Genomic DNA, 16309 nt, shown 5'->3' with positions numbered 1-16309 from the left:
TCTAATGTTTCACATATCAGTACATAATCAGATAAAGTGCAACCTCAGAATCACCCCAAGGTCAGAGAAACTGACATAAACCCAGGCAGAGCACCTCGGGTATGAACTAAAGCAATGTTGTAAAGAAGAGCTGTTCCTCCAACAGTGTGAGGAAATGATAGTCATACAGCGGTTACTGCTGCTTGTGCTTCTACAAACTACTGAATTATCCCAGCTTTTATTCATCTGACTTTGTAATGACCTCATTTAAAGAGCTGGTGACGACTCAGTCATTTTGTTTATGCCCGATACTTAAAACCTTAGAATAAACAAAGCATGTACTTTTTTGTGACTCAAACGAGACTGTTAAAAAATCTGAGCAATGCTCTTAAGTCTTAATTTGAAAAAGAACAAGCTTGAAATGAGAAATCATCTCGACACGAGGATGCAACTAAACAATATGAGAAAACAGAAAATGAATCTATCAAGAAATTCTAATTGTAGGCGGATCTCCCTGTGATCTATTGATGTAACAGTGATATTGATAAGCCTGCTGAGTTGCACACTTTTCTGCCAGCTTTGGCTACAGCCGCTGTGTAGCTTTCAGCCTGGATTATATCTTTAAATTCCTCATATTAGACCTGTGTCTGTTCACCATTGGAAAACTAGTGATAACATCCCAATTTGAACATGCACAAACTGAGAATCATGTAGCTTTAACAGCAATTCAGGCAATCCAAGTGCCAACCTGGACTTTTACTGCTAACCCATGCATGCAGCTTCCTGATGTGTCCTCAACAAAAAACGGTCTTCTCCATTAAAGTTGGTGCAAACCACGTCCAATAATACCTGAGGAAGCAGGTTTTCCTCGCTCTCAGTACTTACTGCTTATTTCACCTTGATTTTAATCAGTTTGTAGTGAGTTTATTCAAGTTTACTGTGGACAGCTGGGGATGAAATACCAATATCCCAGTCCAGCCTCGTGGTCTAGGCTCTGGCTGATCCCCTGGTCCTCACCCAGGACCACTTCACCCTGACAGACCCTACAAGGGGCAACAATGACTTCTGAACCCATGGGATCACTCAGCCAAAGCCCTCCACTGTGGTAAGGTGGTGATTATGCTTTCTGGGTGAGGTGTTTTGGGCATGTCCAACTAAATGTGGGGCAGAACCAGGGCACGCTGGAATGGGAACACCCATTTATCACCCCAGAAGAGATGGAGGGCGTGGCTGAGGAAGACCGTCTTAGCATGTCTGCTTAGACTGTTGCCGTGACCTCTAGAAAATGGATGGTAGTGAGTTTAACAGCATTTAAGAGGTCTGACTGTCATCCAGCGAGGCTGTTTTCAACACTCCTGCTGTACCTCATTTCACGATCCATCAAGTGACCATCATTGCTTCACTGCTTCCTGGATCAGAGCTGATACAAACCTAACGTATGAGAATTACAGGGCTCATGATTTGGTACCATCGTGTGATATGTAGAATGAATACCACAGTCTCTGGAGGAGCTAGCGTCATTTGGACTACAAAAACACATAATCACTGGACCAGCCTATTTTACTCAGCCATGACTTTTGACCTTAATATCACCTTTCTGTAGTTGCTGCTGTTTGCCTGCGGAGGGCAGCGCTGGTCCTGCTAGAAGAACTAGAGCTCGCTGACCACCCCCCCTCCAACACAACAATATTCAGCCATCCTGAGCATCTATAAACAAACAAACAAACAGGTCGTGGTCTGATCGCATCAGACCATGTGCTTACTTCCTGTCTAACAGCCAAACCTTTTCAAACTTCAAATCTTCAAATAGAATATATTCAGAAATCCAATCTGATTGGATAAAACACTGTTTACATATATATATTTATATAGAATATTGTTTTTGCTTTTTTATACAAAAAGAGAAAGTCTTTTGTGGTTTTATACATATGTGTATGTACAGATATAGAAAAGTGACCACACCAAACCTGCTGTGATGTAACCATGGCCAACAGGACAGGAGACGCTATTTACACCAAACAGGAAATATTACAATTATTTAAAAAAAAGAGAGAGAGAGAGAAAAAGATAACGTGGGACGTGGTGGTCACTGCGGTGTTTCAAAAGTACAATCCCACAGTCCCCTCCTTCAAAGAAGAAGGTGCAGGGTTTAGGTCACATGACTCAATCAACACAAATGATAAAGACAGAGCGAGGGAGAGAGAGGACTGATGGGTGTTGCAGTTTCATTAGTTACATGAATCCTGCTAAAGCTGATCTGATCCTGAGACGCTTCCACCAGATTCCACAAAAGTCTGATTGAATATTATTTTAATCTTATTACTAATATTCAACTGAGATTTTTACTGGAGAGTTCTAGTGTGTGAGGATGGCTTTAGAGGGTTTTCTTCCCTCAAAAATGTGAAAGAAAGCAAAACTCAGTCTTTTGGAATATAGCCAGATATTAAAAAATAGTCAAGAAGCAGAATATGTATTTACATGAGCTCATGAGTCTCTCTCTCCATCTCTCTACAGGCTGCTAAATAGTGAGACTGGGACAAACTAAGGCATCCAGATGAAGAAACAAGGACTCAGAAATGAAGTGACCAACTGGATCAACAACAGCGTGTGTGTGTGTGTGTGTGTTTGCGTGTGTGTTTAAAAGTGTGCTTCTTCAGTCCTGATCAGCTGGTTGCTGTACTGAGGTGCTGCGGTGGTGGTTTGTGTTTTCTGGACTTAGTTTTAGTTTTTGTGGACAGAAAAAAAGGCACCTAGTTCCTCCTCCTCCCCTGCGAATATTAAAACCAGTTATTTCCTCCAACGGGCAACCCTGCGCTCGACACACGCAAGAGGACCAGTCGTCCGCTTGGTGTGCGGCATTTAAGATTCAAGTTTTTCCACAATCATCGTCCCTCAGTGGAAACAAAGGAGCAGGGATGGAATAAAAAGGTCACGAGAATGATTGGAGGGTGGAAGAGAACATTTCAGTGGTGCTGTGTACAGGTGGTCAAATATTCAAGGGCTCCCTCTCTGCTGAGACCCACGGAGGTGCTAACAAGTCGTCTGCTCCTCCTTGCATGGACGAAACAGTAGAGAAAAGAAGTGCATCCATGTTTTCGCATGACACGGTTTCTCCTCCATTAAGTTCTCCTTTGCCAGTTGGAGTCCTCCACAACAGCACGACTGCGCTCTGTGTGTGTGTGTTGTGTTTACCAATGCACACTCCATGGAGGAAGAGGAAGAGAAAGAGAGGTGCTAGAAGGAGATGTAAGTGGAAGTTTGGTGTGCTTCTTGTTTAAGCTCCTCCTACAAAATGGGCTCCTCTTCCATTGGTTCCTCTGTGGACCTGAGAGAAGGTCAAAGCAAAACAACATAAATGAATAAATACAAGCCTGAGAATTTGTTTGAAAACATGATTCATTTCATTTTATTGTGAATTACAACACTAATGTTCTTGGATGACATGCGTGCTCTCCTGGCCCTGTAGCATAAAGCTTTCACTGTGCACTGCTGACCTGCTGGTTTCTGTGCTATCAGGAACAGAGCCTGGCTGCTCAACATCAACGCTCAGAGACGCCATGGCGCTGACCGTTTCCGCCTCATCCTTCTCTGACTGGCCTTGAGGCCCCAATGGGCCGTCGAGTAGCGAGTGTCCACTGGTCTGAGACAAACTCTGGAGACAGGACCAGTGTTTACCTGCAGGGACACAGTGAGAGAAAGAAATACAATCAGGAAGTTGAGAAGATACGATCTCATGGGTTTCTGGCAGTTTGGCGAGCGTTTCTTACTCTGGATCTCTATTACTCTCTCCAGGGAGGCGTAGGCTTTTGGACAGGGCTGCTCCTGAGGCCACTGAAACATAGAGTCACACTGACGGAGACAGAGAGAAGGGAAAACCAAAAAATAAGTGCCCGACACTTCAAGAAAGTCTGCTGACCAGTGAGGAGTGATGTTCTCATCACTGAGTCACAGAACAGGCTAGCTAACATGCTTTATTCTCTTTATTAGTTTATGAGTTGGTGGGTACTCTGGCTTCCTCCCACAGTCCAAAGACATGCACTACATGGTGTGAATGTGGTTGTGTGTGTATCACAGTGTAAATGGCTTCATAGCTTTTGTCCCAGTAAGAAAGCTACGAAGCAGATTTTCCATCATTTGAGTGAATTTATTCGGACAAAGCAGTAGTTGCAGTGTGCGCTCAGTCACCTCAAACCATCACAAAACCTTGTAAACACTGGTGTTGTTGTTCCATACTGTTGTGGCTAACACCTCCAGGTGGTAAAAGTCTAAGGTTAAGACATAAATATTAGACTCTGACTCTCACCGGGTCTCCCAGAAGCGCAGAGACGCAGGCCTCCGATGCGTCACAGATAGCGGTGAGGTCATGACCGCCCTCCAGCGCCATAACAACCCGCCCACCCGCCAGACCCATGAGCAGCTGCGTTAGCTGACCAAAACCTGCCAACACACAACCGTCACACGTGAGAAACACTGCATGTGAACCATAGTCACATAGACTCCTCAAGAGACGGCTCTGTACAGAGACAGCATGTTTCTATTCGTTTGTTGTTTTACTGTTGAAAAACAGCTAGTTGTGGTCAAAAAAGAAAAAAGAAGTTGAGCAAAAGCCCCAAATGAAAACAAACTAAAGGCTGCACTCACATTTGGCAGAGACATTGTAGCCTCCCAGAGGAGACTGATGACCCTCCACTGCATCGAAGCCTGCTGACACCAGGACCACATCTGGACTGAACTGTTGAGCGATGGGCATCACCACAGTCCTACACACACACACACACACACACACACACACACACACACACACACACACACACACACACACACACACACAACAACAGAATTTGATTCCACTTATGTTGCAAACCTGAATTAACACCATTCAAATGCATACAAACATCACGAAACGATGAAATCTCCACGTTGAAAAGTTTTACCTGAAAGCAGTGAGGTACTCCACATCACCCATTGGGGGATCTACTCCCCCGGTCCACGCTATGTTCACATTAAAACCAACACCTGCACCTGATCCCACCTGCAGACAGCAGGACAAACAGGCACAGAGCAACAATCATCATCACGTGTCTTTAGCCATTCTGTCTGTAAACTCTGCTGTCTTTGCATTTCTGTCAGTTTCACTTTGTGTCTTTGAGCCTCCAGCTGTCTGCCTGCCTGTTCACCATCAGTTAATCTCTCTCTGTATTCTTGTTGCTTCCTCAGTCATTGGCCTCCTGCATCCTGCAATCAGGTCTTTTCTCTCCTGTGACCATATTTGCCATTTAAACTCAAATAGCCACCGCTTCTCGTTGATTTGCCTCTTGTTCGTTCCTGTGCACTACATTATGCAAGTGGAGATCTTTTTGGCCAGTTTGGTCAGCCAAGGTTGAAACTTTTGGTTTGTCGAATCCTCACACCCACAGAATGACCGGTGGGATTGTGTGATTACCTCCTCTGGAGCGCCGCTGCCAGGAAAGAAGTTTCCGTCGTCGTAGCGATGGAGGGAAATGTAGAGGACGTTGGGGTCACTATAGAAGGCCTGCTGAGTGCCGTTGCCGTGGTGAATGTCCTGCAGTGACATATCACAGCAGCGTCAGAGAGAAGGTCAGAGGGAACGTATGGTACAGACGCAGTGGACACACAGGGACGGGTTAGCCTTTCACTCAGATTCATTTCCCTTTTAGTTTAACTTTTTAAAACCTTTTAAAAAAATGTTTCCCCAAAACTCTCAGGGATTGTCAAGATGCTGTTCTGGTAAATGTGAGACATGGCTTTGTTTTCCTTTTGCTCTAACTGCTTTTCACTGGAGTCTTAAAGCGTTAGAAACGGCTTTATAACCATTTCCAGACAGATAGATGGAGAATACTGCAGCAGCTTTCTGAGAGTTAAAGCGGGATAAATAGAAATGACTGTGTGGTAACATTGTGTGAGTGAAAGGACCGATGTAGAGGGTGTACTGACGCTATAACTGATGTCTTGATTCGACAGGTCTGCTAGGAATCAGGTCTGGGTGTGGCTAGCAAAACTAAACTGTGATATCCTAATAAAATGTGGTGAATCACAAATAATTCATAATTTAACAAAGATACAATGAGTCCACTAGGCTACATACACAAAAGGTAGGTTTGGATAGCTTTTCTTTATCCTTTAACACATGAAATCATTATTCAAATAGTGCATTTTGTATTTACTCAAATTATCTTTGTCCAATCACGTCACTTCACCTGCAATAATGAACAGTCACATTTAACCCTGATCTTACCCCAGTAAGCCTAAATCCTGCTTCCAGCTGCATCATTAATACATTCATCTTTCAGTACATTGATAGATGAATGTATTAACATGAATCTGTTTCACCCAAACTGAAGAAGCATTCATCTGTTCAGGGGGGGAGTTTGGAGTAAAAATGAAGTTATTATTACACTTTCTATTAAATATGAAATGCCTAAAAAATGTATGCAAATATAATGTTTTCTATAGTCATAGAGAAACTGTGTGTGTGTGTGTTCCTGTCTAGCTATCTTTGTGAGGACCGAAATCTGTATTCTACTATACTTGTGAAAACCAACAGTCACTTGTGAGGACACACACACACTGGTCCTCACACGTTTGAAGCCTTTTTGAGGCTCGAAATGTGGTTTTAGTGTCAGGGTTACAATTAGGTTATGGTTAGGCCTTCATTTTTAATGGTCAGGGCATAGGTGTCAAACTCTGGCCCGCAGCCTAATTACATTTGGCCCGCGAAGCCATACCAAATTACTATCAGAGCTGGCCTGCCAGTATTATACAGTGCATGTACTGCTAATACTATAATTCCCAGAATGCTCTGTTGGTGTTTTGGCGCGTCAGTCATGACAGGACCCATTAGCACCCTCTCCTCTGTTGACCATAGTCATAGCAACCATGCAAATACTGCCATGCTATCTATCCCAAAATGGCAAAAAGAAAGGCAGAAAACAGGAGCTTTCTGGACAGGTGGGAGAATATGATGAAAATCTGATAAATGATCAAATTTAATTCAGAAGGCTGCAAATACATTTTTTATTTAAGAAATAAATTCCACTGATGTGTTATTTAATTGGAATTTTGATTTTGCATGTGTGCAATTTTAAGTTATATATAGGTTTATATAGTTATATATATTGTTTAGTATTAAGCTTTGCTTGTTCCATATTCAGATTTTCAGCAAAACTTGTTTGAGTCCATAAGAAAAGATTCCTTGTTATATTTGGAGGAAGATTTATTTTCAATGAATATTAACGTTAGTCCGCGACTTTGATCCAGTTTTGAATTTTGGCCCGCTGTGTATTTGAGTTTGACACCCCTGGGTTAGGGTAAGGGGCTAGGGAAACCATTATGTCCTCACTAAGATAACTGAACGGGCTTAAGGCATTTTTGAGATGTGATTTTAGTGTCAGGGTTACAGTTAGGTTAGGTTTAGGCTGACAGCATTATGTCAATTAGATGTCCCCACAAAAATATGAAAACAAGACTGTGTGTGTGTGTCTGCCCTCTCACCCAGTCCACAATGAGGATCTTGCCCACTCCGAGTTTCTGCTGCAGCAGCTTGGCAGTAATGGCGACTGAATTGAAGAAACAAAAGCCCCTGTGCAAACACATTAAAAAAACATATTAGTCAAGCTGGAGATGTAGTGAGAGAAATGTAGTCAGAATTCTGTGACAGGTGTACTGACATAGCCGTGGACTCCTCAGCATGGTGCCCTGGAGGACGAACAACTGCGAAGCCATTCTAGAGAAACAAGCACAGAGTGAGGGGGCCGCGCACGCAGCATGAGCTCACACTCATGGTTTGTGGTTGCCTCGGTGAAAGCCTTACTTTTAACTCCCCTGCAGCCACTCTGAAGGCCAGCTCGATGACCGAGCCCACCGCCATGCGCACTGCAGCCGATGAGTGCATCTCATTCCACACTGTGTCGCTGTCCACCTGCAGGGGGCAGCACACAGTTCAGACCAGGGCTAACACTAACACAGGCAGACCAGCTAGAAAGAGAGAATCTCACCCCTATTCCTCCACAGGGAAGAACAGCGTACATCTTCTGGCTAATCGGACCTGGAACGAAAATCAGCCAGAGTTGAGGTTACGGCACAGGAAGTGCTCGATACATTTATCACAAGTAAACAGAAAAGTGGGTACGACACCAACTAAACAGACTGCCACACAGGCAACAGCCAAACACAGGATGGAAGGACCATAACTGGGTAGTCAGAACACACACTCAATCATCACGACATCTGAATGTTATCAACCTTTATGTAATTACAAATGGGTGAAGTATTCAGTTACACACTGCTGGGTCCTGAGCTTATTCACAGTAAGGATGCTGTGACGTTCCTGTCTTATTTTCCTCAGTGGGGTTACTGTGAGGATAATTGATCTGGGTGTCTGATTGATGTATTACTTCATTTCTAAAAATTAAACATGAACATTTAAAGAAGCGATAAAAGTTAAGTCAGGGCTGCATTTTTCTCTATAATTTACTCTGTAATTTATAATTTACAGATTTACTTTAGTCAAGCTTCAGTGTATAGAAAGTGTAGACAGACAGTCAGACAGACAGACGGGTACCGAGCAGCTTCTTGTGGTCCAGTTTGTGCCGATTGAGCGGACTGGTTCCATACAGCAGGGTGTGGAACTCTGAATGGACGGACTGGATCTCATCCAGAGATGCTTTACGCCCACGAATCCTCTGCTCACACACAGACAGAGAGTAATGTTTGCATACAACAAAATCAACTTTGCAAGAAATGACAGATGTGCTGTACTTGCTTTTACACAGTGTATAAATCAATAAACTGAATTGAACCAATCATTGCAGGCTCAGCCGTCAGTGTGAAGGCCTTATCTGAAACTTAAGAATGTGTGTGTACCTCACAGCGGCCCAGCAGGCCCGTCTCCTGCAGTCTGGACCAGATGCTCTGAACTCTCCCAGCATGCTCTGGGTGGATGTGAGCGTTCCCACACACACACTGATGTTTCAGCATCAGACTGTCATATACAAGCCCTGGAGAGGGAGAGGAAAAGGATACACACAGATATTGCAATGAAATAAAAGCCTGTAGTTCAGTGGTACGGACACCGGGTCAACAGCAGCTGTAGTACCCAATGATCACCACAAGATGTCAGGAGCAACTACCAATTACATGTATTTGTGTGCAGCTGCATAAAGTCTGTTTTTATATTCGTGAACTGGAATTTAACACTGGTTGGTCTGGTGGAAAACAAAAGATCCACTTTAAGCATGAAATGAGGCAGAGAACTGGTCACAGCAGCACAATAAGAACACAATCTATGAAGATTTAAGAGTTCAAAATTTACAGCCACACGTTTACTCTGAAATAACTGTCAAAAAGAGACGGGTCACCTTAATCACCAGCTTTCATTACCAGCATTAACATGAGCGTGCTCTCTGGAGCCTCTGCTTTCAAGCTTGCATTTTTACAAGGCCACATCTGTCAGATCTGCCCTCGTTTCATCCTGGTCAGACCCCATCTCAGGCTAAGCTCATGTTAAAGTGAACCCTTTTCTACATAAAAGAACTGGACTAGGAAAACAACAGCACAAAACTCACAGTTTGAGTCTTTATTTGGTACCAAAGAGTTAAAAGCTAATTTAATACCAGAATAAATCTGTTTAATAACAGACGCGGTGTGAGATGAATAAGGATTACTTATGAACTATGATTCAAATCCAAGAATTCAAACTTGGAGCAGAACAGGTCATTACTGTGACGCTCCCTCTCTCTGGCTTTGAAAATGCCAAGAACGCAGCTTACGGCCTGAATAAACTTTATAAGTGTGCCAGCTGCACAGTGTGAGCTGAAGTAAATCTAGGTGAGGCGATTAAAACGTGAAGTGCTCAGACTCCTCTGTGTAACAGTTTAGTTTACAGTACTCATGCAAGGAAGTCTCATATGGAGCTGTTGTCCTGTGGATTCAGAGCATAGAGTAAAGAACAGCCTGACCTGACCTGCACGTTCTCGTCCCAGCACATCAATGCAACATAAAAACAGGAAGAGCTCTTACTGGAAAATAATCAAATATAAAACAAGGTACGAGTGATGGGCTCATGCGCTGTTCATCTGAACCGTCAACCGAGAGAGTCAGCTCCCTGTTGCTAGGCAACAAGTATGGAGGCCTCCAGTAGGCAGACTTGACACCATCACATTGTTATCCAATGGGAAACCAGATGTGCGCACGCACAACCACATAAGAAGCGCAAACACAGAAAACTGACCGGTAGTGAAGAGGTGTTTGATGGGATTAACGGCAGCTGCAGGAGAGGACTGCGCTCTACTCAGGGGTCTGTGGGGCAACGAGGACTGGAACACGCCCAGCTGCTGCAAGGCCTGATGGGACAGGGATGGAGGGAGAGAAGAGATAGAAAGTAATGATTCACTGCAGGAGGATGAATCAGAGATCAGCTCATTCACTGCAGCGATGGAGGATGTGTGTGTTTAAGAGGAGAGCACACTTAAAACCAGTCCTGTCTCTGCCAACGCACGCACACACACACACACACACACACACACACACACACACACACACACTGAAATCACTATTCAAAATATTGTATCATTCACAAAAATTGTGTTCCGTTTTCATGACATTTGGACTGACTGTCCTGAAATCTAACTGATCACCACCCCCTCATGGTGTGTGTGTGAGATTTCAGGTTTGTGTAACCACTCCCCTCACACACACACACACACACACACACTCTGTGGTGTCTATATATAGGGAGTGTTGCTGTGCTCCCTGCTGCGATCTGGGTGACTCATCACGCGTGGGTGGACACTAAAAGACACACACTCGAAGATATACAGACATACAGGACACACATACACACACAGCGGTGAGTCCAGTGGTTGAGTCATCAGCTGGTGATGTCACTGCGGCATCAACAAGTGTGTGTGTGTGTGTGTGCATCATTATCTTGAGGCTGGGTCAGCTTTAAAGGCTTTTGTCTTTCTTCCACTGTTCAACAACGTGCCCCAAACATCCAACCTGATACTTGAAGTACTGAGCAACAACAGGTCCTGCAGCAGAGGATGTGAACCCCTGCAGAGCCCTGATCTCATCATGCAGTCTCCCAGGAAGCATCCTCCCTCTGATTTTGCATATTACTGTATACGCTGTATGAAAGCAGTGAAGTTGTTCATATTCAAATGCCATCTTGTTTTGTTTTGGTTAAGCATCTGATTTCTTCTGATGACTCATCGAGTACCGGTGCAAAAATAAATAAATAAATGAAGCTGTTTCTCCACAATCACAGCATCCACTTTAACCCTCCTCTCAGTAAGTACCACCCACAGTGAACACGGGTCAGAGGTGTCATGGGGCTGGAGAGAAAAAGATGACTGAAAAACACAGTGAAGTGTGCCGGTTAAATGCACTTAAACTCAATGACCGCTAGCACGCACGTCACACACGGACCTTTACGGTCGGGTCCAGAAGTATTTAGACAGCAGCACAATTTTCCTACAGAAATGTTGCCTCCGTACTAAATCAATGAAATGAAGCAATCAAGATGTGATTGAAGTGGAAACTTCAGCTTTAATTCAAGAGGCTGACCACAAATCTTGCATTAACCATTTAGGAATTACAGCTATTTTTAAACACACTCCCTCCACAGTAACAAGAGCAGTGTACCATAACTGAGTATATCAGAAACCTTCGGAAGCCAAACCAAAAACTGAGAGTTCTCCTTCTGTGGCTTCAGTGTTGTGTGCTCAGGTAAGCTGGTAACCACTGAAGACCTCTCCATGTTTTGCTTTAAGAGGTGCTTCTGTTGGACCATTGCAAGGCTGAACTGTGAAGCACTACCTTATCAGTTTTGCAGCATCTGATTGAAAGTACACTTTGCACCTGCAGTCACATAATCAATAAAGAAGAGTGGTGCAGTAGTGTCTGTGCCTTTATATAAAATGTATATAAAAGATGGACACAGCCTCTGTGGCACCAGCCACTGGTCTAAGAAACATTAAAAGTGAGGCAATGATGAGCGCTGGATCTGACAGTTAAACCAGGAAATACAACAGTCACTTGTCAATCAATCAGTATATCTATGATAATGTATTCAATAAGACCTGAACTGAATGATTGTGACCATAAACTCATCGCAGAAGTGTTTACAAAAAAAACGTCGGCACTTCTTCAGAGCTGGTGAAGTCGCCCTCTGTTGGCCATTTGATTAAAGTATTTCTGTTGAGGCTTTACTTCTTAGATATGACAGGTACGTCCTTAATGCCGTCTCTACTATGTTGGAGAGGCGATCAGGTGTATGAATAATGATGCTTTCTTGTCCCTGTTCATGCTCTTATCATGTTTCACATTTGTAAGGCTGTTCTAATCTGGCTGTTTGTGCTCGTCGCTGCAGCCACTCACTTTGAGGTTAAACTCTACTTACATTCACTAAGTGTAGATTTAAATGTTCTCAACTTTACTCAATGTTATGTAGGGCTTTTGTTTACCAGGGAAACAACTCAACTGTGATTATCACCTTTATCTGCCATGTGTAGTCTCCGTGGTCTTTTGGTGTTGCTCAGCTCATCCTTCTGTTTTTGGCCAATTCAACTGTTGATACCAAATGTTGGCATCAGAGTCTGATTGTGGAACGACATATTTAGAATACCAGATGGCAGACTAAATAGGAAAGAATTCATGTAGTTAGCATCACTGATCCACTTTGAGCAAAGTGATCCTTACGTTCAGTCAGAGTCCTTGAACAGTGTTGTGCTCACACAGTTAGACGTCACCACCCTGCACACTGCCAAGTGGTCTGAACATCACATTGTATAAGTTGGCTCTTCAAGAACGCTTAGCCTCGTCTAAGACGATAAAAATATGCGTTTGGCAAATTTTGGAAAATTCAATGTGTGTTCTTTTTCCTGAAAGCAGATAAGACACGTTATGCAATGAGCTCAGCCCAAAAGGAAAACTCTGAAGTGATACGTAAATGTACTGCAGCTCAGAATTGCTATGTGTGAAAACAGTTGCGCGTGGGTGAAAAACACCTGAAGCCACCTCAGCTTTAGACTGAAGTAAGAGGCCGACCATTAGCTGGGATGAGTCAGATCACTAACGCAAAGCAACCGCTGTAACAGAGCAAACGCAGCGAGATACAAAACAGCAGGAAGGCGGTCAGTGATGCATTTGTGTGACTCATCCCTCTGTGGGATGACGCTGTGGAACCAACAAGTCCTGAGTTTTAAGACAGACCGTGGGCTTTGAAGGAGCTCCTGTTGGACACCTTGTCATTATCAGATGAGCCCAAGCTCACTAACTGACCACACCCATTTACATGAACCATGCTGATTATCAATGATGCAAAGCTGCACTGTATTCACACACAAACCTGACTGTAACTCCCTCTCTCCTCTTCGTCGCCGTCCCTCAACTGAATGATATCTTCATCCTCTTCCTCTTCTTCCAGCTCACTCTCGGTGCTCTCCCCTTTGATATGCACGCTTCCACACTCCTCCTCACCCTTCACGTGCACGCCGAGACGCTCAGATGAAGGCGTGCTATCATCAGACCCCTCCTTCTGAAGCCTGATTGGATGAGAAGATAGAACAGAGGGAAAAGGTGTGTCCAGGAGCCAGATACACATGCTCTTTACGAAAACTAGCTTCTGGGTCAGATTTAAGCAGGGCAACTGATCGACAACCTGCAACTGAACAACGCACCAACGAGAGTGTAAAGCTATTCGAACAGGCACAGCCGGTTCATTTCAATAATGATGTCGGCATGATCTACCAAGAGCAGCACAAATTAGCAGGCTGGACACAAGTAGGACCTGGTGAGAGAATGAGTCATCTATTGTTGCTGAAATCTGACAAACATAACAAGCTCATGTTTTACAGTGTTTCCTTCCAGGAAAAACAGCAATTCAGAAAAATGTTTTGATTCAAGAGCAAAACCAAAGGAAACTGAACAAGATCCGTTCGGGTCTTAAGACTGAGTCCAGGGCTGTTTCATTTCCACCTTACAAACCTGAACTCTGACAGCTGACTGATGGGATGATTAGGCAGTCAAATATCTACATCAATAATAGAAGCGACACACTTTATGTTGTTATGCAAGTCATAGAAAATTCCCAAAAGCTTAATTGTGATGATGAAGAGCTCTATAGCGCTCTGCAGTTTTCACTCCCAACGTTTGTACAGAAATCTGACAAAAACACTGCACACTGTAAACTTGACTCTCTGTAACAGATCCATGACCTGCATGTGTTTAGCACCAAAGCACTTGGGTTCACAGTTTGAGCCACCCATTATAAGCTTGTTCCGCTAACAACCATCTCAGCTATGCCAGGAACACCAGTTAAGATAATGTGTAGAAATAACGGCAAGCAACCACAAACCTAAATCGTGTTGTGAGTCATTTAAATATTTCTCAAAACTCTGAGCTCAGAAGAGGAAACTGTGATGACTACGTCAGCCAACAAGATCAGTAAAAATGTAAAAATAGGAGCAGCCACACTCTTCATTTCTACAGATATGTAATAATATATACATATATATATATATATATTTCTATTGTTATTAACCAGCCTAATAACGAAGCCTAAATAATAACAAACTGAATTCATGTTTTTATACTCATGTTTGAGCTAACGGAGTGGACATCTCTGAGAACAGAACATTCACTTTTTATATTCAGGAATTGTATTTGTAATTTCAATTAAAAACAAATAACAGATTTTCAGCTTCTTTGTAAAGCAACAAATTTGAAACATCACAGATAAAAACAATATTTCTATTTAGCCTTAAACAGCCTCCACATACTGCTGGAGGAACCATTACTGAACGAGGATTTTGGCATTGGCATAAACCTCACATCAGGCTGGGGCTAATAAATGTGTTAAGCACTGTGTGTCACACAGAGACACACAAACACAGAAATACTGGCACACCTGTGAAGGCCCACCCCTTCATCCTCCTCCTGCATGTCATTGGTCTCTGTAAGCTCCTCCTCTGTTTCCTCTGGGTGAGTGGGTGGTGGCCTAGGTAAATCTGTCCCCTTTGACAGCATCTACACACACACAAACACACAAAGATTATGTGAGAATCTGCACGTGTGCTCATCTGTGTGTGTGTGTAATTGTGTCTACCTTGTAATGCTTCTCCAGGAAGTGATGGTGCTGCTGTTGAACCACCAGTTGCTGCAGGGCCTGGGGGGACTGGGGCAAAGGTGCGCTCTGCGTACGAGCCAGCGGCCGGTGGCGAGGCAGCTTGTTGACGGCCCGCATGCCACCCGACACACCTCTCTCTGCCGTAACCAGCGGCGATTGGCTGTACATGGGCACTAGACAGGTCAAGGGTCAGAGAAAAAGGTGATGAGTTAGGCGCTGTCGTGAATTTTTGTGTATGTGCTGTGTGCGCGATTGTGTTTGCACCACCTAGCATAGCAGTCTGTTGCCTAGCCTGCTCCAGCAGTAGTACATGTTGCAGTAACGAGGAATGGGCTGAATGAGAGCTGGGGGGTGGAGTCTCCACATCATGTCCCACACCTGCAAAGAGATATTAAATCATAACTAAAGAATTCAATTTAAACCAACTACAGTCACGATGCACTTTTATGATTAGTGCACAATGACTCACTAAACTCTGATATGAGCAGCGGTCCAGCTCACCTGCTGGAAGGGAGGACGTGGAGAGAAACTTTCCTGTTAGAGCTCCACCCCCCCGCAGCGACTGGATGGCCTGACGCTCTGCCTCTTGCTGGGCAGACAGCTTCTGGGAGGGCTTTAGAGGGAGTATTACCATAGTTACCACACAGACACAAATTGACAGGCACCTCGTGGCAGTTTTTCAGCTGCTCAGCTTTTTGCTTAAATCCTCTCCTTGAACAGGAACTGTTTATTTAACACAGAACTCAGAACAACAAATCTATGAAGTGCTGGATTCCTTCTGATGGTACAGATTTCCTACGGTGGTGCAAACAGCTCGGAGCAAACGGAGCAACCAAAACTCATCATGAAACTGTATCCAAAGCCAAGACCAAAGGAGTCTCAACACCGTGTTTGGTTGTCTTAGCATATTTTACCTTTATGAAAATGCAGGAATAACTAGCTTTACACTGCAACACAAGAATAGGACTCTTTATTGTTTCCATGTATTCCATAAGAAGCAGCCTATGGATATATTTCCACTGGGTTCGTGTAGAAATGTGCAGACATAAAAATCCCACTGGAGAAAGAGCTTTTAACCAAATCATACATTTTAAGGATAGCACTCGCTTACACATGCAAGCTAGAAGTGATCCCTCACCAAAATGAACAGTCATGGAAATAAAAAGGCCTCCTTTGGTTTAC

General features: G+C 43.7%; 1 protein-coding gene across 3 annotated transcripts in view; it reads right to left on the bottom strand.

Annotated features, from left to right (window-relative positions):
* Positions 1 to 308: 308 nt before the first annotated feature.
* Positions 309 to 16309, bottom strand: part of hdac5 (histone deacetylase 5) — a 61047-nt gene continuing 45046 nt past the window's right edge. For all 3 annotated transcript variants that reach the window (XM_005750846.1, XM_005750847.1, XM_005750845.1), the window contains 19 exons: positions 15629 to 15740; positions 15395 to 15505; positions 15107 to 15300; positions 14909 to 15027; positions 13349 to 13544; positions 10229 to 10340; positions 8863 to 8996; positions 8561 to 8681; positions 7995 to 8044; positions 7811 to 7918; positions 7668 to 7723; positions 7492 to 7579; positions 5423 to 5542; positions 4914 to 5011; positions 4621 to 4739; positions 4283 to 4416; positions 3747 to 3828; positions 3474 to 3654; positions 309 to 3304 (listed from right to left, as the gene is read on the bottom strand). In XM_005750846.1, the coding sequence (XP_005750903.1) occupies positions 3265 to 3304; positions 3474 to 3654; positions 3747 to 3828; positions 4283 to 4416; positions 4621 to 4739; positions 4914 to 5011; positions 5423 to 5542; positions 7492 to 7579; positions 7668 to 7723; positions 7811 to 7918; positions 7995 to 8044; positions 8561 to 8681; positions 8863 to 8996; positions 10229 to 10340; positions 13349 to 13544; positions 14909 to 15027; positions 15107 to 15300; positions 15395 to 15505; positions 15629 to 15740 (2175 nt within the window). In that variant the 3' untranslated portion in view covers positions 309 to 3264. The remainder of the gene's footprint in view (positions 3305 to 3473; positions 3655 to 3746; positions 3829 to 4282; positions 4417 to 4620; positions 4740 to 4913; positions 5012 to 5422; positions 5543 to 7491; positions 7580 to 7667; positions 7724 to 7810; positions 7919 to 7994; positions 8045 to 8560; positions 8682 to 8862; positions 8997 to 10228; positions 10341 to 13348; positions 13545 to 14908; positions 15028 to 15106; positions 15301 to 15394; positions 15506 to 15628; positions 15741 to 16309) is intronic.

This window comes from Pundamilia nyererei, unplaced genomic scaffold (assembly GCF_000239375.1).
Source record: "Pundamilia nyererei isolate P.nyererei 1_Seehausen unplaced genomic scaffold, PunNye1.0 scaffold00290, whole genome shotgun sequence".
Classification (NCBI taxonomy): domain Eukaryota; kingdom Metazoa; phylum Chordata; class Actinopteri; order Cichliformes; family Cichlidae; genus Pundamilia; species Pundamilia nyererei.
Note: the sequence above shows the minus strand (reverse complement) of the source record. Positions and strands in the feature narration are given on the sequence as shown.